The 24328-nt window shown below is 49.6% G+C and overlaps 1 protein-coding gene across 1 annotated transcript in view; it reads right to left on the bottom strand.

The window, feature by feature from the left end:
* Positions 1-1827: 1827 nt before the first annotated feature.
* tgfb3 (transforming growth factor, beta 3) overlaps positions 1828-24328 on the bottom strand; it is a 46660-nt gene continuing 24159 nt past the window's right edge. The window contains exons 2-6 of the mRNA XM_086004164.1: positions 20827-21027; positions 20542-20646; positions 11845-12034; positions 8849-9002; positions 1828-8543 (exon numbers count right to left, since the gene is read on the bottom strand). Coding sequence (XP_085860290.1) covers positions 8385-8543; positions 8849-9002; positions 11845-12034; positions 20542-20646; positions 20827-21027 — 809 coding nt within the window. The 3' untranslated portion in view covers positions 1828-8384. The remainder of the gene's footprint in view (positions 8544-8848; positions 9003-11844; positions 12035-20541; positions 20647-20826; positions 21028-24328) is intronic.

The following is a 24328-nucleotide window of genomic DNA, read 5'->3' as shown; positions in this document are numbered from 1 at the left end:
CTGCTTTAACCGCAATGCCCTGGTACAACCGGGAGAAGCAGACTCACTGCAGCACAGGCGAGATGGCAAACTCAGCAGATTCGCGGTTTCTACAAACACCTGTTCTGAGTCCCACCCATTCAACACATGGTCCAGTGAGGGGGACACAGTCCACGGTGTAACATGGCTCGAATTTGGGCTAAATCAGCCGTGGCTCAGTGGGGAGTCAGAAGGCCGTGGGTTCAAGTCCCACTCCAGAGACTTGAGCATAAAAACCTAGGCTGACACTCCCAGTGCAGTACTGAGGGAGCGCCGCACTGTCGGAGGGGCAGTACTGAGGGAGCGCTGCACTGTCGGAGGGGCAGTACTGAGGGAGCGCCGCACTGTCGGAGGGGCGGCACTGAGGGAGCGCTGCACTGTCGGAGGAGCGGCACTGAGGGAGCGCTGCACTGTCGGAGGAGCAGTACTGAGGGAGTGCCGCACTGTCGGAGGGGCAGTACTGAGGGAGAGCTGCACTGTCGGAGGGGCAGCACTGAGGGAGCGCCGCACTGTCGGAGGGGCAGTACTGAGGGAGCGCCGCACTGTTAGAGGGGCAGTACTGAGGGAGCGCCGCACTGTCGGAGGGGTAGTACTGAGGGAGCGCCGCACTGTCGGAGGGGCAGTACTGAGGGAGCGCCGCACTGTCAGAGGGGCAGTACTGAGGGAGCGCCGCACTGTCGGAGGGGCAGTACTGAGTGAGCGCCGCACTGTCAGAGGGGCAGTACTGAGGGAGCGCCGCACTGTCGGAGGGGCGGTACTGAGGGAGCGCCGCACTGTCGGAGGGGCAGTACTGAGGGAGCGCTGCACTGTCGGAGGGGCAGTACTGAGGGAGCGCTGCACTGTCGGAGGGGCATTACTGCGGGAGCACCGCACTGTCAGAGGGTCAGTACTGAGGGAGCGCTGCACTGTTGGAGGGGCAGTACTGAGGGAGCGCTGCACTGTCGGAGGGGCAGTACTGAGGGAGCGCTGCACTGTCGAAGGGGCAGTACTGAGGGAGCGCTGTACTGTCGGAGGGGCAGTACTGAGAGCGCTGCACTGTCGGAGGGGCAGTACTGAGGGAGCGCTGCACTGTCAGAGGGGCAGTACTGAGGGAGTGCTGCACTGTCGGAGAGGCAGTACTGAGGGAGCGCTGTACTGTTGGAGGGGCAGTACTGAGGGAGCGCTGCACTGTCGGAGCGGCAGTACTGAGGGAGCGCTGCACTGTCGGAGGGACGTACTGAGGGAGCGCTGCACTGTCGGAGGGCAGTACTGAGGGAGCGCTGCAGTGTCGGAGGGGCAGTTCTGTGGGAGTGCTGCACTGTTGGAGATGCCGTCTTTTGGAAGAGACATTAAACCGAGGCCCCGTCTGCCCTCTCGGGTGGATGTAAAAGATCCCACGGCCACTATTTTGAAGAAGAGCAGGGGAGTTCTCCCGGTGTCCTGGGCCAATATTTATCCCTCAAACAACATCACTAAAACAGATTATCTGGTCATTATCACATTGCTGTTTGTGGAATCTTGCTGTGCGCAAATTGGCTGCCGTGTTTCCTACATTATAATAGTGACTACACCTCAAAAGAAGATCATTGACTGTAAAACGTTTTGGGACGTTCTGAGGTCACGAAAGATGCTATATAAACCTAAGTTTTTTTCTTGTGAAACCTTGCTCAACACATCTAATTATCCCTTGACCCAGTACCTCCCTGTTAAATTATTCCACAGCTCAACTCTCTGGTGAAAAGTTCCCTTCTCCGACTTGCCTTCAGTCTGACTATGACGCAGTGTAAATCGTATTGTCCCTTTTAAATCAAGTGAGCCAAAGAATACAGGTTGAAAATTAATCCAAGTTACATTTTATTCACAGCTAGTTCACATACAACAAACCTGTTTTAAAAAAAAAAGTTTATTCATTAATGGAAAAAAATACTAAAAATAAATTATCAGGTAGGATGTGCAACCTTCCACGGAACTGCACCCACCTGAGAGTGACAGGCTGTAGGCCAATCAGGAGCCCTGACCTACATTGTCACACAAATAGTCAGATTCAAAGGAGGCGAGCTTTCTCAATTCACTGCGAAGCAGTCGTCAATTCTGATAAACCGTACAGATTTGTGCTCTTTTATTCCCATTTATACACGTACATTTACCGAGTACAGTTAATCATCCACAGAAATGCACCATTGTTAAATCCCCTCTCCCATCCCCACACCCAAACCATCACCAATATCTCTCACCCACACTGCTCATTTTGCTGTTGTGCAGTGAAGCTAAGCTAAATGTGTGAGAAGTTATCAGGACATCGCAACCACCAGCGTAAACACCCCCCACCGGCGCACCGTGGCTGCAGTGTGCACCATCTACACGATGCACTGCAGCAACTCGCCAAGGCTTCCTCGGCAGCACCTCCCAAACCCGCCACCTCTTCCACCTAGAAGGACAAGGGCAGCAGGCGCATGGGAACACCACCACCTCCAAGTTCCCCTCCAAGTCACACACCATCCTGACTTAGAAATATATCGCCGATCCTTCACCGTCGCTGGGTCAAAATCCTGGAACTCCCTCCCTAACAGCACTGTGGGAGTACCTTCACCACACGGACTGCAGCGGTTCAAGAAGGCGGCTCACCCCCACCTTCTCAAGGGCAACTAGGGATGGGCAATAAATGCTGGCCTTGTCAGCGATGCCCACATCCTGAGAATGAATCATTTCAAAAAAGCTCCTTGTTCCTCGACAGGTTTACCAAATACAGGTATTTGGTTGACTTGCCATTATTTGTAATTGGGAATTAAGGCACTGTTAATTGCTAATATACCTCACCCAAACCCTTCCCAGTATTTTTAATTCTAGAATTAATTTAATGCATTTCCTTTTTAATAAAAACACGCTTGCTTGGCTCAGTTGGTAGCACTGTCCCCACGGAGTCAGGTGGTTGTGGATTCAAGCCCCACTCCAGGACTTGAGCACATAATCTAGGCCGACGTCCGGGAGAGTGCGGCATTGTTCGAGGTGATGTCTTTCAGATCAGACATTAAAATGAGGCCCTGTCTCCAGCTCAGGATCCCGCAGCGTAAGTGGAAGAGCGGGATTCTCCCGAGGAAGTGTCCCGGCCAGCATTCCTCCCTCAAGCAAAACAACTCAAGTGGTCATTCACCTTGCTGCTGTTTGTGGGATCCTGCTGTGCATGAATTGGCTGCCATGTTTGTCTACAGAACAGTGACTGCACTTCCAAAGAAATTCATTGATGTGAAACACTGGTGTCCCGAGAGTGTGATGAGGCACTAATAAATCCATCTTTTTTTGTATGAGACGACACATACCAGTATTGGGGTTTTACAGACAGGCAATTTCGTTACACTGCGCCCTGCACCTGAAACCTGGCTCTTCACTTCTTTCACAGATGCTCTACAATCTGACCCAGAGAATATAATAATATGAGGACCATTGCAATTTTAATCTACCAGCCCTTTAATATATACAGGGACGTTCGATGGGTATCTCACTCAGTGAGGCTACTGGCCTTCGAAGCTTTCCCTCATTGGGATTCTTTCATGTTTGTGAAACATTAGCCAGTCATTTACTTTTGTAAAGTGTGCTGCACTGTCGGAGGTGTCGCCTTTCAGATTAGATGCTAAACCAAGGCCCTGTCTCAGGTGGATGAAAAATATCCCATGGCAGTATTTCGAAGAAGAGCAGAGGAGTTCTCCCTGGTGCCCTGGGCCCATATTTATCCCTCAACCAACATCACTAAACCAGATTATCTCATCATTTATTTCATTTCTGTTTGTAGGATCTTGCTGTGCGCAAATTGGCTGCTGCGTTTCCTACATTACAAGAGTGACTATGCTTCAAAGATACTTCATTGGCTGTTTTGGGGTCATGAAAGGCGCTATTTAAATGCAAGTCTTCTCGTTCTAAGACGGTAACTGTGGTAGACCACGAGCAGTCTCTGTGTTATCCTGCAACCCTTACCCTCCCAAATCAGAGTGAATTCTGGCTAATATCAGGAATCCTGTTGGAAGCTTCTGCCATCACACGTCATTCATTTGTTTTGTGCAATAGGTCAGTGCAGTACAGGACATTTAAACTGGCTGCTGCTCTGGACTGGGTTCAGTACGCTACGCAGAAACCCTGGCGCACAACCAGTACTGTAAAGGAGCCGGGCGATGATTTCTGGGAGGTGTACACACCTGATACAAGCCACGTGCTGCCACAATTACACTGTTCCTCGGGGCCCTCCCAATCAGACATTGTATCTTCGGCACAAGATTGGCAGAAAACCTGGTTTACATGTTTATCCAGGGTTTACCTGTCTATCTGAGAACCCACAAGGAAATTCCTGGCAAACTTTGCTTGCCCTGTTTGTACATGACAGCTGGCTCAGACTCAGGTACAACATTAGACACACACGGGCCGTACAGTACCAGACGGGAGTGAATCGTTCCCTTTTACCCGCTGTGGGCTGCACATGTACAGGAGCCGACACTGAGATACACACGGGCCATACAGTACTAGACAGGAGTGAATCGCTCCCTTTTACCCGCTGTGGGCTGCACATGTACAGGAGCCGACACTGAGACACACACCAGCACCAGTCCAGATTGATGGGAGCAGTAACTTGGTGTGGGGAGTGGAGGCCAGGGTTGGAGGTAGGGAGCGGAGGAGAGACCTGGGGAGGGGAGCAGAAAGGAAAGCAGAGACCCAGTGAGCAGAGACCTTGAGAGGGGACGCAGCTACCTCAGGAGCAGATTAGGGAGCTGGGAAGTGAATGGAGAGCAGGTATCTCAGGAGATTAGGGAGCTGGGAAGTGAAGTGGAGAGCAGCTATCTCGGGAGGAGATTAGGGAGCTGGGAAGTGAAGTGGAGAGCAGCTATCTCGGGAGGAGATTAGGGAGCTGGGAAGTGAAGTGGAGAGCAGCTATCTCGGGAGGAGATTAGGGAGCTAGGAAGTGAAGTGGAGAGCAGCTATCTCGGGAGGAGATTAGGGAGCTTGGAAGTGAAGTGGAGAGCAGCTATCTCGGGAGGAGATTAGGGAGCTAGGAAGTGAAGTGGAGAGCAGCTATCTCAGGAGGAGATTAGGGCGCTGGGAAGTGAATGGAGAGCAGCTATCTCGGGAGGACAGTGGGGAGCATTGAGCAGGTATCTCAGGAGATTAGGGAGCGGAGAGTTGATCTTGGGGCTTGGGATATGCAGCGAGAGCTAAAAAGTCCAGTCTATAAATTAAAAAATGGGAATTATAACTTAAATATACCTGGGATATTGCTTTAATGAAGACTTAACGCAGTGCAAACATCAGTGTAAGACTGAGAGAAGCAGTAGTCCTTTCTATCTGAGCAATATTACAGCAGGTCATCAAGGAGAAGGTGACTCCAGACCAGTCACAGTCCGACCCGTCAGTAAAAGCCTTTTCTGCCAAGTTTAATATGGGAAATTCAGGCCAGCGCTGCACAGACATTATTTTAAATGCTCAGAAAACCGAACTTCTGCCACTTCCACTTCTGACATGTGCTTGCAGTGGGCAAGGCTCCGTTTTGGTAACATAAATATTACCAAACCATCACCGATAGACACCAACCCATTGATACCGTCACCAACAGATACCAACCCATAGACACCGTCACCAACGGACACCAACCCATTGATACCGTCACCAACGGATACCAACCCATAGACACCGTCACCAACGGATACCAACCCATAGACACCGTCACCAACGGATACCAACCCACAGACACCGTCACCAACAGATACCAACCCATAGACACCGTCACCAACGGATACCAACCCATAGACACTGTCACCAACGGATACCAACCCATAGACACTGTCGCCAACAGATACTAACCTATTGACACCATCACCAACGGATACCAACCCACAGACACCATCACCAACGGATACCAACCCATAGACACTGTCGCCAACAGATACTAACCTATTGACACCATCACCAACGGATACCAACCCACAGACACCATCACCAACGGATACCAACCCATAGACACCGTCACCAACGGATACCAACCCATAGACACCGTCACCAACGGATACCAACCTATAGACACCGTCACCAATGGATACCAACCCATAGACACCGTCACCAACAGATATCAACCCATAGACACTGTCACCAATGGATACCAACCCATAGACACCGTCACCAACGGATATCAACCCAAAGATACTGTCACCAATGGATACCAACCCATAGTCATCGTCACCAACGGATACCAACCCATAGACACTGTCACCAATGGATACCAACCCATTGACACTGTCACCAATGGATACCAACCCATAGACACTGAGACCAATGGATACCAACCCATTGACACCATTACTGAGAGATACTGACCCATAGACACCATCACTGAGAGATACTGACCCATAGACACCATCGCTGGGAGATACTGACCTATAGACACCATCGCTGGGAGATACTGACCCATAGACACCATCGCTGGGAGATACTGACCCATAGACACCATCGCTGGGAGATACTGACCCATAGACACCATCACTGAGAGATACTGACCCATAGACACCATCACTGAGAGATACTGACCCATAGACACCATCGCTGAGAGATACTGACCCATAGTCACCATCACTGAGAGATACTGACCCATAGACACCATCGCTGAGAGATACTGACCCATAGACACCATTGCTAGGAGATACTGACCTATAGACACCATTGCTGGGAGATACTGACCCATAGACACCATCACTGGGAGATACTGACCCATAGACACCATCACTGAGAGATACTGACCCATAGACACCATCGCTGGGAGATACTGACCTATAGACACCATCGCTGAGAGATACTGACCCATAGACACCATTGCTGGGAGATACTGACCTATAGACACCATCACTGGGAGATACTGACCCATAGACACCATCACTGGGAGATACTGACCCATAGACACCATCAAGTCCATTAATACAGTCCCACAGAGTCTAACACTGACAGTTTTAACCAATAGAAACTATCACAGATACATAAGTGTCTATCAGCGATGGAGGGACTCTACGGGTAAATGTCTCTGATTCTTTACTCACCTTCTCATTGATGTGTTTATTGTGGGTCTTTCGACTCCAGTATGTACCCTTTGTATATCTAGCAATTACAGACATTTTTTACCAACTCTATAAATCACAAGTTGTATAAGAAACCCAAAATTATATTACCGAGGTGTTGCACCAAATGCTTGACGGGGAGTGAAGGTGCTTGAAGTTGTGATTCAAAGATGACACTGTTAGGGGAAGCTCAACGTCGACTTTTTCCTGCAAGTAATGTTAATTTTAAAACAGAATGTTCCAGCAAGGTCGGGAATAATCTCACGGTAATGTTCTACCATTGGCGAGCAGCTCCTTCAACTTGTGTGTCACCCTCTCTCTTGTACATTTTGAGTCCTTGGTGATGGAGCCTGGAGTAGACTGGAATTCTTGGAAACCCAGAGACAGCATGGCGTTGTGGCAGTTTTTGTCAGTATAACTTCCATCTCGCTCAGTGCCAAAGCCTCACTGGCCGCTCATGAAACCACTAGCATTCCTACAGCTGGGTGCAGTGATACATTCAAAATCTACCAGCGGGGAAATTAGCTTTCACTGGCTGTTTGCTAACCAGGATTCTGTTCAGAAGATTTAAAATATGACTCCCCCACCCCCTCCCGTTCCCGACACTGCGCACAGCGCAAAAAGATATTACAAATTAAAGTCATTTGAATTCGCTTAGAATTCTGCATATCCACTGGCCTTGTCTCTCGTGACGTGAATTGTCTTCATCCTCACCGCTCGGGCTCTGTGTTTACAGTCAATAGGTCCTCAAGGAGGACAGTTAGCCCCCAGAACCATCAACATAGTCTCTGGTAGGACCAACATTTAAATCCGCTCCACTCTGCACTTTAGAAGTTCTTTGATTTTTTTTTGTATTTTGTTTGATATTTTGGAGTTTTTTGTAATTTTTTCTTCCTTTTTTTTGTAAATCTTTGTAACTCTTCTCTTGCCAGTCTGTTCTGTGAGGCTAGGGATTATCGACCACGCACTGAGTTCCAACAGTAGGTCGTGCTCAGTCTGCTGATTGAGTCTCAAGGCCTGTTCTTCACACATATGCACACTCATGTTCCTCACACACACACCCGCACCTCGCACACAAACACAGGTACCTCGCACATACACGTACCTCACACCTGTACCTTGCACACTCACGCACACACCTCGCACACGTAAACACACATACCTCGCACACAAACACAGATATGCACCTCACATGTACTTCACACACACACACGCACAAACGTACCTTGCACATACACACGCATGCCTCATACACATACACACATTTATTTCGCGCACACATACACATGTACGATGGGAGGAATCTCAACTACATTTACAGGACTTGACAATCATGTTGGACAGCTGTTCCACCTTGGGTGTTCGGCCGACATAGTACAGGATAGTCAGAGGCTCGAGGTCCTGAGGAGCACAACACGGGGTTGCTGAGGCCTCTGGATTTAACGTGTTATACAGTCCCAGCACCTGCAATGGAAAAGAAACAATAAGAAATAGAGCAAGGAAAGGCTATATGGCCCATTCAGCTGTCCGTCCAACTCAACCAGCCCGATATCCATCTCTCCCAGCCCAACATCCCACTCACCCAACACAAATACACCTTGCTTCGTTCAACATCCAACTCACCTCCCAGAGGACATCAATGAATGGAAGAATTACCAATGAATGGAGGAATCAACAATGGTGAAAAGAAATTAAAGAAAGGGTGGGTGTGAAGGACTGAGTTCGACAGATATACAACATCGCTCACGGCCCTGATCGCAATGTCTTACCGTGCTGTGCTGGGTATCAGAGCCGCGTAGAAATGGGCAGGGACCAGTGCAGAAATTTGCGTAGTATCCTTTGGGCTCGTGGATCCATTTCCATCCGAGATCCTGTCGGAAGTCGATGTAGAGCGGACGCACACAACAATTATCTTCATAATTCCTGACAAAAATGAAAAAACAATGAGGGAAGCAAGTTTGTAGGATGTTGTGTCCATGTTAATTGGTGGGTAGAAGTTTGTGTCTTTTGTAGAGTTTCTCACAGGCTGACTGGTTATGTTTGGGATGCCCTGGGTAAACCGCGCACCCATTTAACCCTCATTTTTAAAATTCTCATCCTTGTGTTCAAATCCCTCCAAATTTTGTTTGATAATGCTCCTGTTAAAAGAGCTACATAAATGCAAGTTATGATATAGAAACATAGAAGATAGGAGCAGGAGTAGGCCATTCGGCCCCTCGAGCCTGCTCCGCCATTCAATGAGATCATGGCTGATCATCCAAACTCAGTACCCTGTCCCTGCCTTCTCCCCATATCCCTTGATCCCTTTAGCCTTAAGAAATATATCTAACTCCTTCTTGAATATATTTAATGAATTGGCCTCAACTGCCTTCTGTGGTAGAGAATTCCACAGGTTCACCACTCTCTGGGTGAAGAAATTCCTCCTCATCTCTGTCCTAAATGGCTTACCCCTTATCTTTAGACTGTGACCCCTGGTTCTGGACTCCCCCGCCATCGGGAACATCCTTCCTGCATCTAGTCTGTCTAGTCTTGTTAGAATTTGATAAGTTTCAATAGTGGAAACAGGGCGGTCAGGCGGGCAATTAAAATCGCCCATGGACTCACCCGCTGATGCCCTGCACCAATCCCACAGGTCCTGATTTTAACCCGAGGGGCACCTGCCGGAAACCAATGGCCACCTCTTTAAACAGCTTGAGCTGTGATGATGCCATCGAGGCCCGGCGGCTATTTTAACCCAAGGCCTGTGCGGGGAAGCCGCTGAGGATATCCTACCTGAGCAGCCAACGGGAAGAGGAGCCGCAGCCAGGCCATTTCAAGGGAAATGGTTTTACCATTTTTTGACTTTATGGGGCCCGGAGGAGCAGAAATGCCCCACAAGGAAGGTTTAGGCCTCCCCAACCCCGGGCTTCTCCACCCCCCCCCCCAACTCTCCTGATCACACGGCCTGTCCGAACCTCCTCCCTCAGTGTCAGGGACCCTGCCTTCATTCCACCTCCGCCTCCCGCTGGATTCGGGTGTGAAACCGACTGAGGCTATAGAATCAGACAGTACAGAAGGAGGCCATTCAGCCCATCACGCCAGTGCCGGCTCTTTGAAAGAGCTCTCCAATTAGTGACCCTACTGCTCCAATGTGATATTTCTCCATTTCCCGCACCAGCCCTTGTGCCTCGCGTGGGATCAGTCCTTTACAGAAGGTCTCTTCAGAATTCTGGCCAGTGTTGTGAGGTGGGCTCGCTGGTGAGTGGGTTCGACCCTGCCCCACACTCGCTCCTTCAACTGCCCTCCAGTGAGGCCTAGAGGTGATGCTGATCCTACCCACTCTCTCCCCCAAGCTCTGTGTATTGACGTGAACCCGTTTTACTGAGAGCCCCACTGTGCAGCAGTCGAGCTGCAGCAACTTCTTGGCCTTCGGAAGAGATCACGTTGGCTCTTTTACGCTGGCTGGTTCTTGCCGGTTACAGCCCTGTTACCCACCCCTGACACTGCCCTTCTGTATCCTAAACCCCCTGACGCTTTTTATTGGCCCCATAAACCATGAGTGCCTCCTCGCGCATATGGCCAATTATTAAAAGAAAGAATTTTCTGTTTTTATTTCAGATTTCCAGCATCTGCAGCATTTCTTTTTGTATTAAAAGAACGAACTCGCATTTCTATAGCGCCTTTCACACCCTTACAACATCCCAAAGCATTTTTACAGCCAATGAAGTACTTTTGAAGTGTAGTCACTGTTGTAATGTAGGGAACGCGGCAGCCAATTGCACACAGCAAGCTCCCGCAGACAGCAATGTGATAATGACCAGATAATCTGTTTTAATTATGTTAATTGAGGGATAAATATTGGCCAGGACACCGGGGAGAACTCCTGTGCTCTTACAAATGTGCCGTCTGATCTTTCACATCCACCTGTGAGGGCAGACAAGGCCTCGCTTTAACGTCTCATCCAAAAGATGACACCTCCGACAGTGCGGCACTCCCTCAGTACTGCCCCTCCGACAGTGCAGCGCTCCCTCAGTACTGCCCCTACGACAGTGCAGCGCTCCCTCAGTACTGCCCCTACGACAGTGCAACACTCCCTCAGTACTGCCCCTCCGACAGTGCAGCGCTCCCTCAGTACTGCCCCTCCGACAGTGCAGCACTCCCTCAGTACTGACCCTCCGACAGTGCAGCACTCCCTCAGTACTGCTCCTACAACAGTGCAGCACTCCCTCAGTACTGCTCCTACAACAGTGCAGCACTCCCTCAGTACTGCCCCTCCGACAGTGCGGCGCTCCCTCAGTACTGCCCCCCCGACAGTGCGGCGCTCCCTCAGTACTGCCCCCCCGACAGTGCGGCGCTCCCTCAGTACTGCCCCCCCGACAGTGCAGCACTCCCTCAGTACTGCCCCCCCGACAGTGCAGCGCTCACTCAGTACTGCCCCTCCGACAGTGCAGCACTCCCTCAGTACTGCCCCTCCGACAGTGCAGCGCTCCCTCAGTACTGCCTCTCCGACAGTGCAGCGCTCCCTCAGTACTGACCCTCTGACAGTGCAGCACTCCCTCAGTACTGCCCCTCCAACAGTGCAGCTCCCCCTCAGTACTGCCCCTCCGACAGAGCAGCGCTCCCTCAGTACTGCCCCTCCGACAGTGCAGCGCTCCCTCAGTACTGCACTGCACTGGGAGTGTCGGCCTGGATTATGGGCTCAAGTCCCTGGAGTGGGGCTCGGACCAATCAATATAAATGTTGGCAGGTGCTTGTGGCAGTGAGTGAAGATGTGAGCTTGTCCTACCTGAAGCAATAAGCAGTGTCCAGTGCGCGCTTCTTTCTGTGGCTCTGCTCTTCGTCGTCTAGCCGGTGTGGGGGTAACACCATGAGAATGAGGTGGGGGTTAGTCGGGCCCAGGTGCACCAGCTTCTGCTCCTTGTGTTTCTGGAGTTTCCCCAGATCTCCCCTCTCCGAGAATTCATAGTCATCGATTCCTTCAAGGAAGAATAAGTCACAGGTTAATCACAGAATCTGACAGCACAGAAGGAGGCCACTCGGCTCGTCGTGCCCGTGCTGGGCTCTCCAGTTAGTCCCATTCCGCAGCTTTTTCCCCACAGTTCTGTAAATGAGTCCTCAATACATGTCCAATTGCCTTTTGAAAGCTCCTGTGGAATCTGATTCCACCGCCCTTCAAGGCAGTGCCTTCCAGATCATAGCAGCCCTCTGTGTGAAGAAACGTCTCCTCATTTCCCCGCTACTTCTTTTGCCAATTATTTTAAATCTGTGACCTCTGGGCACCAACCTACTTGCCAGTGGAAACAGTTTCTCTCTATTCGCTCCATCAAAACCCCTCATAATTTTGAACACCTCTATTAAATCTCCCCTTAACCTTCCCTGCTCTAAGGAGAACAATCCCAGCTTCTCCAATCTCTCCACACAACTGAAGTCCCTCATCCCTGGTACCAGCCTGCTAAACCTCCTTTGCCCCCTCTCCAAGGCCTTGACATGTGTGATATGTGTAAGTGTGGTGCCCAGAATTGTACACAACACTTCAGCTGAGGCTGAATCCGTGATTTGTAAAGGTTTAGCATGACTTCCTTGTTATTGTATTCAGTGCCCCTATTTACAAAGCCAAGTATCCCATACACTTCCTTAACCACCTTCTCAACTTGCCCTGCCACCTTCAAAGATTTGGGAATCTGCACCCCCAGGTCCCTCTGCTCTTGCACCCCCTCAAAATAGTCCCATTGAGATTATACTGCCTCTCCATGTTGTTCCTCCCAAAGTGCATCGCCTCACACTAATCATTAAATTGCATCTGCCATGTGCCTGCCCATTTCACCAGTCTGTCTGTGTCGTCCTGATGTCTGTTACTATCCTCCTCACTATTTATTACGTTGCCAAGTTTTGTATCATCCACAAACTTCGAAATTGTACTCCCTATACTCACGTCCAAGTTATTTATATATTACATAGGATATACAGCACAGAAACAGGCCATTCGGCCCAACCAGTCCATGCCGGTGTTTATGCTCCACTCGAGCCTGCTCCCATCTTTCCTCATCTAAATCTATCATTATAACCCTCTATTCCCTCCTCCCTCATATACTTGTCTAGCCTCTCCTTAAATGCATCTATACTATTCACCTCAACCACTCCCTGTGGGAGCGAGTTCCACATTCTTACCACTCTCTGGGTAAAGAAGTTTCTCCTGAATTCCCTATTGGATTTCTTGATGACTATCTTATATTGATGGCCTCTAGTTATGCTCTTTCCCAAGAAACCAATGGTCCTAATACTGACCCCTGGGGGACACCACTGCATACTTCTCTCCAGTCAGAAACATTTCTGTTCACCACTACTCTCTGCTACCAATCCCTTAGCCAATTACATACCCGAGTTACCATTGTCCCTTCAATACCATGTGCTTCTATTTCCCGAATTAGTCCGTTATCAAATGCCTTTTGAAAGTTCATATATCCAACACCTACTAAAGTACTTTCATCAACCCTCTCTGTTAATTCATCAAAGAACTCAATCAGGTTAGTCAGACACGATTTCCCTTTAAACAATCTGTGCTAGCTGTCCCTTATTAACCCAGACTGCTCCTAGTGAGAATTAATTTGATCCTTGACAATGGTCTCTAGTAGTTTTCCCACTACTGACATTAGACTGATTGACCTGTAGTTGCCGGGTTTATCTCTCTCCCCTTTTTGAACAGGGGTGTAACATTTGCAATTCTCCAGTTCTCTGCCATCACTCCCATATCCAAGGAGGCTTGAAAGATTGTGGCCAGAGCTTCTGCTATCTCCACCCTAGCTTCCCTCAGCAACCTAAGATGCATCCCATCTGGACCGGGTGACTAGCTAACTTTGAGTGATGCCAACCTATTTAGCACCTACTTTCTATCTATTTTTATCCTATCCGATAATCTCTGCTCCCCCCTCCTCTACTGCAACATTAACGTCATCCTCTTCTGCAGTGAACAGAGATGCAAAGACCTCATTTAGTGCCTCAGCCATGCCCTCTGTCTCCACAAGAAGGTCACTTTTTTGTCCCTAATTGGCCCCACCCTTCCTTTAACTATCTTTTTACTTTTTATATGTTTTAAAAGATTTTTGGGTTCCCTTTTCTGTTACCCGTCAATCTTTTCTCAAACTCTCTCTTGCCCTTTTCTCCTTTTTCAATTTCCCCCCAGCTCTCTGTATTTCACCTGGTTTTGGACTGTATTCTGCACCTGACATTTGTATTAACCTCCTTTTTCTGTTTTATTTTAACCTCTATTTCCTTTGTCATCCAGGGAGCTCAAACTTTGGATGCCCCGTCTCTCCTCCTAATGGGAATATGCTTGGTCTGTGCCCGAACTATCTCTACCTAGAAGGCCTGCCATTTCTCATTGACTGTTTTCCCGGCCAATGTTTGTTTCCAGTCCACCTGTGCTAGATCCCTTCTCAAATCACTGATATTGGCTCTCTGCCAGTTGGATATTTTCACCTTTGATTTTTCTTTGTCCTTTCCATAACTTCTTAAACCTAATTATATTATGATCACTGTTACCCAGATGTTCTCCCACTGAACACACTCCCTTGCCCCACTTCATTCACCAGAACTAGGTCCAGCACTGGTTCCTTCCTCGGGCGAGAAACATTCTGATTAAGGAAGTTCTCCTGTACACATTTTAGGAATTCTTCACCCTCCTTGCCTTTTCTCTGTTTTCCCCCAGTCAATATTAGGGTAATTGAAGTCCCCAACATTATTGCTCTATTATTTTTATATTTCTCCGAAATTTGCTTCAGATTTGCTCCTCTATATCCTTCTCACTATTTGGGGATCTGTAGTAAACACCCAGCAATGTAACAGCTCCTTGGTAGCACTTCAGGAGCAACCCATCCAACGTTAACTCTGTTTCTCTCTCCATGGATGCTGCCTGGCCTGCTGAGTATTTCCAGCATTTTCTGTTGTTATTTCATCTTGAACAGGTCTCTTCTGCCCCAGAGCTGGTCCCAAAGCCACAGGAATCTGAAGCCCTCTCTCCTGCAACACTTCTCCAGCCAAGCATTCACCTGCTCTATCTTTCTGTTTCTATACCCACTAGCACGTGGCACCGGGAGTAATCCAGAGATTACCACCTTTGAGGTCCTGCTCGTTAATCTTTTTCCTACCTCCTGGAACTCTAACTGCAGGACCTCAACCATTTTCCTACCCATGTCATTGGCTCCAACATGGACCACAACTTCTGGCTGTTCCCCTTCCCCTCGCAGAATGCCCTGCACCCATTCAGTTAATATATCGCTTTAGTTGGTGGGGTGGGACAGGAAAAGGATCAGGAGGGCCAACAAAGCAGTCGCTTTCAACCCCGCCTACCCACCTTCACACCATATCCCTCAACCCCACCTACCCACCTTCACACCATATCCCTCAACCCCACCTACCCACCTTCACACCATATCCCTCAACCCCACCTACCCACCTTCTCCCCATATCCCCAACCCCACCTACTCACCTTCTCCCCATATCCCAACCCCACCTACCCACCTTCTCCCCATATCCCCCAACCCCACCTACCCACCTTCCCCCCATATCCCCAACCCCACCTACCCACCTTCTCCACATATCCCCCAACCCCACCTACCCACCATCTCCACATATCCCCCAACCCCACCTACTCACCTTCTCCACATATCCCCCAACCCCACCTACCCACCTTCTCCCCATGTCCCCCAACCCCACCTACCCACCTTCTCCCCATATCCCCAACCCCACCTACCCACCTTCTCCCCATATCCCCAACCCCACCTACCCACCTTCTCCCCATATCCTCAACCCCACCTACCCACCTTCTCCACATATCCCCCAACCCCACCTACCCACCTTCTCCCCATATCCCCAACCCCACCTACCCACCTTCTCCCCATATCCCCAACCCCACCTACCCACCTTCTCCCCATATCCCCAACCCCACCTACCCACCTTCTCCCCATATCCTCAACCCCACCTACCCACCTTCTCCACATATCCCCCAACCCCACCTACCCACCTTCTCCCCATATCCCCAACCCCACCTACCCACCTTCTCCCCATATCCCCAACCCCACCTACCCACCTTCTCCCCATATCCCCAACCCCACCTACCCACCTTCTCCCCATATCCCCAACCCCACCTACCCACCCTCTCTCGATGTCTCAGCCCTTTCTCTCTTCAGAAAGGCCTCTAATTGTTAGTTTATACCGTCCACTTCAATATCCTTCCCTGGTAACTTCTTACAGCTATAAACATTTACAGCGCAGAAGGCCATTCAGCCCATCATGCCTGTACTGGCTCTAACTGTCTGCCGTGGCACAGTGGGCAGCACTCCCACTTTTGCATCAGAAGGTCGTGGGTTAAAGTTCCACTCCAGAGACTTGAGCACATAATCTAGGCTGACACTCCAGTGCAGTACTGCGGGAGGGCTGCACTGTCGGAGGTGCTGTCTTTCAGATGAACCATTAAACCGAGGCCCCGTCTGCTCTCTCAGGTGGACATAAAAGATTCCACGGCCACTATTCAAGGAAGAGCAGGGAGTTCTCCCCAGTGTCCTGGGGCCAATATTTATCCCTCAATCAACATCACTAAATGTCACAAAACATATTTGAAAGTTCTCTATCTGAATGCACGTAGCATTCGTAACAAAATAGACGAGTTAATGGCACAAATAACTACATATGGGTATGATCTTGTGGCCATTACAGAAACATGGCTGCAGGGTGACAATGCCTGGGAATTAAACATACCAGGTTATTTAACGATCAGGAAGGACAGGCAGGAAGGAAGGGGAGGTGGGGTGGCTATGTTAATAAAGGAAGGAATCACTGTAATACAGAGAAAGGATATTGGGTCAAAAGATCAGGATAATGAAACAGTTTGGGTGGAGGTAAGGAATAATAAGGGGAAAAAAACACTAGTGGGCGTAGTCTATAGGCCTCCGAACAGTTGCAACTCTGTTGGACGGAGTATCAATCAGGAAATAGTTGAGGCTTGCAATAAGGGAGCATCTATAATTATGGGGGATTTTAACTATCATATTAATTGGACAAATCAAATTGGGCAGGGCTGCCTTGAGGATGAGTTCATTGAGTGTATTAGGGATGGGTTTCTTGAGCAGTATGTAACTGAACCGACCAGGGGGCAAGCAACCTTAGATCTGGTCCTGTGTAACGAGACAGGATTAATTAAAAATGTCCTAGTAAAGGATCCCCTTGGAATGAGTGACCATAACATGGTTGAATTCCATATTCAATTAGAGGGTGAGAAGGTTGGATCTCAAACAAGCGTGCTAAGCTTGAATAAAGGAGACTATGAAGGTATGAGAGCGGAATTGAGTAGAGTGGATTGGGAAAATAGATTAAAGGGTAAGACGATACATGATCAGTGGTGTACATTTAAGCAGTTATTTTACAACTTCCAAAAAATATATATTCCACTAAGAAGAAAAGGGTGTAAAAGAAAAGACAGCCATCCGTGGCTAAGTAAAGAAATTAAGGATAGCATTCGACTAAAAACAAGGGCATATAAGGTAGCCAAATCTAGTGGGAGGATAGAGGATTGGGAAAACTTTAAAAGACAGCAAAAAATAACAAAAAGATTGATTAAGAAAGGGAAGATAGATTATGAAAGTAAATGAGCAAAAAATATAAAAACAGATAGTAAGAGTTTTTATAGTTATATAAAAAGAAAAAGGGTGGCTAAAGTAAATGTTGGTCCCTTAGAGGATGAGACCGGGAAATTAATGGTGGGAAATATGGAGATGGCAAAAACACAATGAATATTTTGTATCAGTCTTTACATTAGAAGACACTAAGAATATCCCAACACTGGACAAACAGGGGGCTAAAGGGGGGGAGGAGCTAAACACGATCAAAATCACTAAGGAAGTGGTACTCGGTAAAATAATGGGACTCAAGGCGGATAAATCACCTGGACCTGATGGCTTACATCCTAGGGTCTTGAGGGCAGTGGCGTTAGGGATTGTGGATGCATTGGTAATCATTTTCCAAAACTCCCTGGACTCAGCAAAGGTCCCGGCAAACTGGAAAACTGCTAATGTAACGCCCTTATTTAAAAAGGGCAGTAGACAGAAGGCTGGAAACAATAGACCGGTTAGCCTAACATCTGTGGTAGGTAAAATATTAGAGTCCATTATTAAGGAGACAGTAACAGGACATTTGGATAATCATAATTTAATAGGACAAAGTCAGCATGGTTTTATGAAGGGGAAGTCATGTTTGACAAATTTGCTGGAGTTCTTTGAGGAAGTAACATATAGGGTGGATAAAGGGGAACCAGTGGACGTAGTGTATTTAGACTTCCAAAAGGCATTTGACAAGGTGCCACACAAAAGATTATTGCTTAAGATAAAAAATCACAGGATTGGGGGTAATATTCTGGCATGGATAGAGGATTGGCTATCTAACAGAAGGCAGAGAGTTGGGATAAATGGTTCATTCTCAGACTGGCAATTAGTAACTAGTGGTGTTCCGCAGGGGTCAGTGCTGGGTCCCCAACTCTTTACAATCTATATTAACGATTTGGAGGAGGGGACCGAGTGTAACATATCAAAGTTTGCAGATGATACTAAGATGGGAGGGAAAGTAGTGAGTGAGGAGGACATAAAAAACCTGCAAGGGGACATAGACAGGCTAAGTAAGTGGGCAGAGATTTGGCAGATGGAATACAATACTGGAAAGTGTGAGGTTATGCACTTTGGCAGGAAAAATCGTAGAGCAAGTTATTATCTTAATGGCAAGAAACTGGAAAGTACTGAAGTACAAAGGGATCTGGGGGTCCTGGTGCACGAAACTCAAAAGGTTAGTATGCAGGTGCAGCAAGTGATTAAGAAGGCCAATGGAATGTTGGCTTTCATTGCTAGGGGGATAGAATATAAAAATAGGGAGGTATTGCTTCAGTTGTACAAGGTATTGGTGAGACCGCACCTGGAATACTGCATACAGTTTTGGTGTCCATACTTAAGAAAGGACATACTTGCTCTCGAGTCAGTACAAAGAAGGTTCACTCGGTTAATCCCGGGGATGAGGGGATGGACATATGAGGAGAGGTTGAGTAGATTGGGACTCTACTCATTGGAGTTCAGAAGAATGAGAGGCGATCTTATTGAAACATATAAGATTGTGAAGGGGTTGGATCGGGTGGATGCGGGGAGGATGTTCCCGATGATGGGTGAAACTAGAACTAGGGGGCATAGTCTTAGAATAAGGGGCTGCTCTTTCAAAACTGAGATGAGGAGGAACTACTTCACTCAGAGGGTGGTAGGTCCATGGAATATGCTGCCCCAAAAAGCTGTAGAAGCTACATCATTACATAAATTTAAAACAGAAATAGACAGTTTCCTAGAAGTAAAGGGAATAAAGGGTTACGGGGAGCGGGCAGGAATTTGGATGAGTCTAGGTTTGGATCGGTCATGGCCCTGTGGGTAGCGGAGCGGGCCCAGGGGCCGTGTAGCCTGATCCTGCTCCTGCTCCTATTTCGTGTGTCTAATTCTGTTAGATTCAGGAGATGGTTTTGTGATAGTAGATTGGTGGTTAGGATCAGATCAGCCATGATCTTATTGAATGGTGGAGCAGGCTCGAGGGGCCGATTGGCCTACTCCTGCTCCTATTTCTTATGTTCTTATGTTCTTATTATCTGCTCATTATCACATTGCTGTTTGTGGGACCTTGCTGTGCACAAATTGGCTGCTGCATTTCCTACATTACAATATATAGCAACAGAGGAGCATTAGGAACAGGAGGAGACCACTCAGCCCCTCGAACCTGCTCTGCTGGTCAATTAGATCATGGCTGATCTGGACCTCGACTCCATTTGCCTGCCTTTGCTCCACAACCCTCGATACCCCGAGCCAACAAAAATCTATCGATCTCGGTCCTGAAAGCTCCAACTGACCCCCAGCATTCAGAGCTTGAGTTCCAGATTTACGCCGCCCTTTGTGTGAAGAAGTGCTTCTCGTCATCACCCCTGAACAGCCTGGCTCTAATTTTAAGATTATTTCCCCTTGTTCTGGATTCCCACACCAGACGAAATAGTTTTTCCATGACCACCCTATCAAATCTTTTTAACATATTAAACATCTTGATCAGATCACCGCTCTAACATCTAAACACAAGGGAATACAAGCCAAGTTTATGCAACCTGTCCTCATAATTTAACCCTCTTATTTCCCCCAATAACGTTCCCTCATGTCCCTCGATAAATACCATCTGAACTTTGTGATTCTTCAGTCAAAACATCACACGATTGTTAGAGGGAGAGGGGATTGGAGGAATGAAAGGGAGTGATGGAGAAGGAGTGAGAGAGGGAGGAAAGAGAAAGAAAGAAGAGAGAGCACAGTTGAGTGATAAGAACGCGACAGGAGATGAAAGGAAGGAGAGGAGACGTGAGGAAGGAAGCGAGGGAGAAAGAGGGAATAGGGAGAGACAGAGGGTGCAACTAAAATCTCTCAGTTCCTACCCTTAAACTTCACGTCCAGAACCTCGTGTTCATTGGAGATGACACCATTGGCGTGGAAGGTGTGACAGGGACAGTGCACGCTAATCTCCAGACCGAGATTCGTGTCTGCAACAAACAGGCTGGTTAGAGGCCAATGCAGACCTGACAAAATCCAACACGATGCAACACAGTCCGAACACAATCCAACACAGACCGTCAAACAATGAGAAAGGTAAAGGTTTTCCTCTGGGTCTGTGAGACGGTGATGTCTGTGTGACTGTGTCCAGAAGCTGATGCAAAACTCACCTCTGTTAATTAACCATTCCTTCACGCTCTCAGTGACATCGAACGAGACCCACTCGCTGACACCCTTGGTAAGGACCACTTTCCCCGCGATGTATCGCTGCTTGGCGATGTGATCGTCAGGCTTTAGAATCTGAAACAGGAAGAGTGAAAACTGGCCGAGAGTTCTCTTGTCAGCATCCCCCCTCCCCCAGTTTCCGACCCCTCCCCCAGTTTCCGACCCCTCCCCCAGTTACCAGACCCCTCCCCCAGTTTCCGACCCCTCCCCCAGTTTCCGGGCCCCTCCCCCAGTTTCCGGGCCCTCCCCCAGTTTCCGGACCTCTCCCCCAGTTTCCGGGCCCCTCCCCCAGTTTCCGAACCCCTCCCCCAGTTTCCGAACCCCTCCCCCAGTTTCCGGGCCCCTCCCCCAGTTTCCGGGCCCCTCCCCCAGTTACCTGGCCCTGCCCCCAGTTTCCGGGCCCCTCCCCCAGTTTCCGGGCCCCTCCCCCAGTTTCCGACCCCTCCCCCAGTTTCCGGACCCCTCCCCCAGTTTCCGACCCCTCCCCCAGTTTCCGGACCCCTCCCCCAGTTTCCGACCCCTCCCCCAGTTTCCGGACCTCTCCCCCAGTTTCCGGGCCCTCCCCCAGTTTCCGACCCCTCCCCCAGTTTCCGGACCTCTCCCCCAGTTTCCGGGCCCTCCCCCAGTTTCCGACCCCTCCCCCAGTTTCCGACCCCTCCCCCAGTTTCCGGGCCCTCCCCCAGTTTCCGACCCCTCCCCCAGTTTCCGGACCCCTCCCCCAGTTTCCGGGCCCTCCCCCAGTTTCCGACCCCTCCCCCAGTTTCCGACCCCTCCCCCAGTTACCGGACCCCTCCCCCAGTTACCGGACCCCTCCCCCAGTTACCAGACCCCTCCCCCAGTTTCCGACCCCTCCCCCAGTTTCTGGACCCTGCCGCCAGCTTCCTGGCCCCTCCCCCAGTTTCCTGGCCCCTCCCCCAGTTTCCGGACCCCTCCCCTAGTTTCGGACCCCCTCCCCCAGTTTCTGAACCCCTCCCCCAGTTTCCGACCCCTCCCCCAGTTACCGGACCCCTCCCCCAGTTACCAGACCCCTCACCCCGTTTCCGGAAACCTCTCCCAGTTTCCTGGCCCCACCCCCAGTTTCTTGGCCCCTCCTCCAGTTTCTGGACCCCTCCCCCAGTTTCCGAACCCCTCCCCCAGTTTCCGGACCCTGCCCCCAGTTACCTGGCCCTGCCCCCAGTTACCGGACCCCTCCCCCAGTTTCCTGGCCCCACCCCCAGTTTCCTGACCCCTCCCCCAGTTTTGGACCCCTCCCCCAGTTTCCTGACCCCTCCCCCAGTTTCCTGGCCCCACCCCCAGTTTCTTGGCCCCTCCTCCAGTTTCTGGACCCCTCCCCCAGTTTCCGAACCCCTCCCCCAGTTTCCTGACCCCTCCCCCAGTTTCCTGACCCCTCCCCCAGTTTCCTGACCGCTCCCCCAGTTTCCTGGCCCCACCCCCAGTTTCTTGGCCCCTCCTCCAGTTTCTGGACCCCTCCCCCAGTTTCCGAACCCCTCCCCCAGTTTCCGGACCCTGCCCCCAGTTACCTGGCCCTGCCCCCAGTTACCGGACCCCTCCCCCCAGTTTCCTGGCCCCACCCCCAGTTTCCTGACCCCTCCCCCAGTTTTGGACCCCTCCCCCAGTTTCCTGACCCCTCCCCCAGTTTCCTGGCCCCACCCCCAGTTTCTTGGCCCCTCCTCCAGTTTCTGGACCCCTCCCCCAGTTTCCGAACCCCTCCCCCAGTTTCCTGACCCCTCCCCCAGTTTCCTGACCCCTCCCCCAGTTTCCTGACCGCTGCCCCAGTTTCCTGACCCCTCCCCCAGTTTACTGGCCCCACCCCCAGTTTCCGGACCTCTCCCCCAGTTTCCTGACCCTTCCCCCAGTTTCCTGACCCCTCCCCCAGTTTACTGGCCCCACCCCCAGTTTCTGGACCCCTCCCCCAGTTTCTGAATCCCTCCCCCAGTTTCCTGACCCCTCCCCCAGTTACCGGACCCCTCCCCCAGTTTCCTGACCCCTCCCCCAGTTTCTGGACCCCACCCCCAGTTTCCGGAAACCTCTCCCAGTTTACTGGCCCCGCTCCCAGTTTCCTGACCCCTGTCAGCCGGGGCTCAGCACCCTCGCCTCCGAGTCAGAAGGTTGCGGGTTTAAGTCCCACTCCAGATACTTGAGCACAAAAATCCAGGGTGACACTCCAAAGCAGTCCTGAGGGAGCACCTCACTGTTGGAGGTGCTGTCTTTCAGATGAGACGTTAAACTAAAGCCCCGTCTGCTCTCTCGGGCGGACGTTAACGATCCCACGGCACTATTTCAAAGAAGAGCAGGGGAGTTCTCCCAGTGTCCTGGGGCCAATATTTATCCCTCAATCAACATCACTGAAACAGATTATATGAGCCACACGCCAATTGGCATAGGGACAAACAGATTAGAAGGTTAAATGCGTGGCTCAAAGAGTGGTGTGGGAGGCAGGGGTTTCAGTTCATGGGGCACTGGCACCAGTACTGGGGAAAGAGGGAGCTGTTCTGTTGGGATGGGCTCCACTTAAACCAGGCTGGAACCAGTGTCCTGGCGAATCGAATAACTAGGGCAGTAGACAGGGTTTTAAACTGATGAAGGGGGTGGGAGGATTCAGGAAAGAGTAAATTTAAAAGCAGCAAGAAAAATGTCAAGGCTCGAGAGCAGAGTTTGGGGTAAAAATAAGCAGAGTGGGTCAGGAAGGGACAGAGAGAGTAACAAAGGTCATAGGGCATCAGTAACTAAGGTGACATCAGGGAAAAATAGAAATAAGTCAAAGCTAAGGGCATTATATCTGAATGTACGAAGCATTCGCAACAAAATACGTAGATGAATTAATAGCGCAGATAGAAATGAACAGGTTTGATCTAATAGCCATAACGGAGACATGGTTGCAAAGTGACCAAGGTTGGGAACGAAATATTCCAGGATACTTAACGTTTAGAAGAGATAGGCAAAGTGGAAAAGGAGGAGGGGTAGCCCTGATAATAAAAGATGGGATAACGACAGTAGAGAGAAAGGATCTCAGCTCTGAAAATCAAAGAAGTAGAATCAGTTTGGGTGGAGCTAAGAAACAGCAAGGGGCAGAAAACATTGTTGGGAGATGTTTATAGGCCCCCAAACAGTAGTTGTAATGTAGGGCAGTGTATAAATCAGGAAATTAGAGGTGCATGTAACAAGGGTAATACAGTGATCATGGGGGACTTTAATCTACATATAGACTGGGCAAACCAAATTTGCAGTAATAGTGTGGAGGATGAGTTCATGGAATGTATGTAAGATAGCTTTCTAGATCAGTGTGTTGAGGAACAGACTATTTTAGATCTAGTATTGCGCAATGAGAAAAGGTTCATTAATAACCTTGTAGTAACGGGGCCTTTAGGGAAGAGTGACCATAATATGATAGAATTTTATACTGAGTGAAAGTGACTTAGTTAAATCCGAAACTAGAGTCATAAAGTC

This window comes from Somniosus microcephalus, chromosome 12 (genome assembly GCF_052327205.1).
Source record: "Somniosus microcephalus isolate GS21.2 chromosome 12, FLI_Smic_1.0, whole genome shotgun sequence".
Lineage (NCBI taxonomy): Eukaryota > Metazoa > Chordata > Chondrichthyes > Squaliformes > Somniosidae > Somniosus > Somniosus microcephalus.
This window is presented reverse-complemented; position numbering and strand designations above follow the sequence as displayed.